Raw genomic sequence first — 1274 nt, 5'->3', positions numbered from 1 at the left:
TTATGCAATGTATGATATATGTTCCAAAACTAGATGTATACATGAGAAGTCGGTTCCTAGCAGAAGAACACGTCGTCGTGGTCGAGCTCTTAGGAGTCGCAGATACGTCGAAATCCAACGACCTGATGACAATCCTATCGAAAACCCTGATAGTCCCATTGAATACCTTTAGACAGATCCTAAGTTTGTATCTCCTGTTTATCCCTTATTTTGTCTGTATCGAGAATCTTTATATCGCTTCCTGTGCAGAATCGATACTGTCGACGAATGTACGAAATAATGATGGATGTTTAACATTACACTGCGTTGATGTTCCAGTTACGGGCGTGAGTACGCCGATCCCTACCTTGGACATGGTATTGGACCAGTAGCCGGCTACGGGGTAAATGCAGTTCCCATTAAATTTTCATTAAATAACTAGGATAACAGAAAATTTTCAGTTTTTCTATGTTTGCTGATATTTCACAACGATGCACATCTTGATATCTAAAATTTTCCACTTGAAAAATGATAATTTGTAATTTAGAAAAATGTCTCCAAGGCATATTTTGATGTCTAAAATTTTTCACTCAAAATATGATAGTTTGCAAGTTTAAAAAAATATCTCCAAGGCATATTTTGATATGTAAGATTTTACACTTGAAAAATGACAATTTGTAATTTTAAAAAATGTCCCCAAGGCATATTTTGGTAATTTTAAATTGTAATTTTAAAAAATGTCTCCAAGGCAAAAATTTCTCACTCAAAGAGTGACAGCTTTTAATTAAAGAAAAAGCGTCTCCACCAAAAATGAACCGAAGAATTACATTGTTTTTCCAGGCGACAGTGTACAGGAGCAGCTACAACAGGTTCACGCCGTACTAAGGATCGTCGTAAGGGTATCGAAGCGCGAGCCTTCCAAGTACACCGTTATACTCAGCTAAACATGACCAGAACAACCAACAAAAACCCAACTACCACCAGAAGAAGAAAAGAAAAAAAAAAGAAAATGAAGAAAAAAGAAAAAATCGACACAATCGTCATCGTCATCCGCCATCGATCACGATCACCCCACGAAGCAATGCCTGGATCCTCTGCGCATGCTGACGCTAGCCTTCTTCGTAGCACTGATACGAGATCATCGACTTTAGCTCTCGTCGACGCAGAACAAACGCGATGACATTCTCGTCGGGGGGAACCACTGGACCGAACGGAATCATCGTCCAACGGAGAGTCCGGACTTACCGAGTCGAGCACAAAAAGATACCACGCAAAACTTCAACATCTTCCTTCAA

General features: G+C 39.4%; 1 protein-coding gene across 1 annotated transcript in view; it reads left to right on the top strand.

Moving 5' to 3' along the window:
- LOC108570777 (RNA binding protein fox-1 homolog 1-like) overlaps positions 1 to 1262 on the top strand; it is a 124690-nt gene extending 123428 nt beyond the window's left edge. Inside the window, exons 11-12 of the mRNA XM_017932688.1 lie at positions 319 to 382; positions 820 to 1262. Coding sequence (XP_017788177.1) covers positions 319 to 382; positions 820 to 864 — 109 coding nt within the window. The 3' untranslated portion in view covers positions 865 to 1262. The remainder of the gene's footprint in view (positions 1 to 318; positions 383 to 819) is intronic.
- The last annotated feature ends 12 nt before the right edge of the window (positions 1263 to 1274 follow it).

Source organism: Habropoda laboriosa, unplaced genomic scaffold, assembly GCF_001263275.1.
Source record: "Habropoda laboriosa isolate 0110345459 unplaced genomic scaffold, ASM126327v1 scaffold15, whole genome shotgun sequence".
NCBI lineage: Eukaryota > Metazoa > Arthropoda > Insecta > Hymenoptera > Apidae > Habropoda > Habropoda laboriosa.
This window is presented reverse-complemented; position numbering and strand designations above follow the sequence as displayed.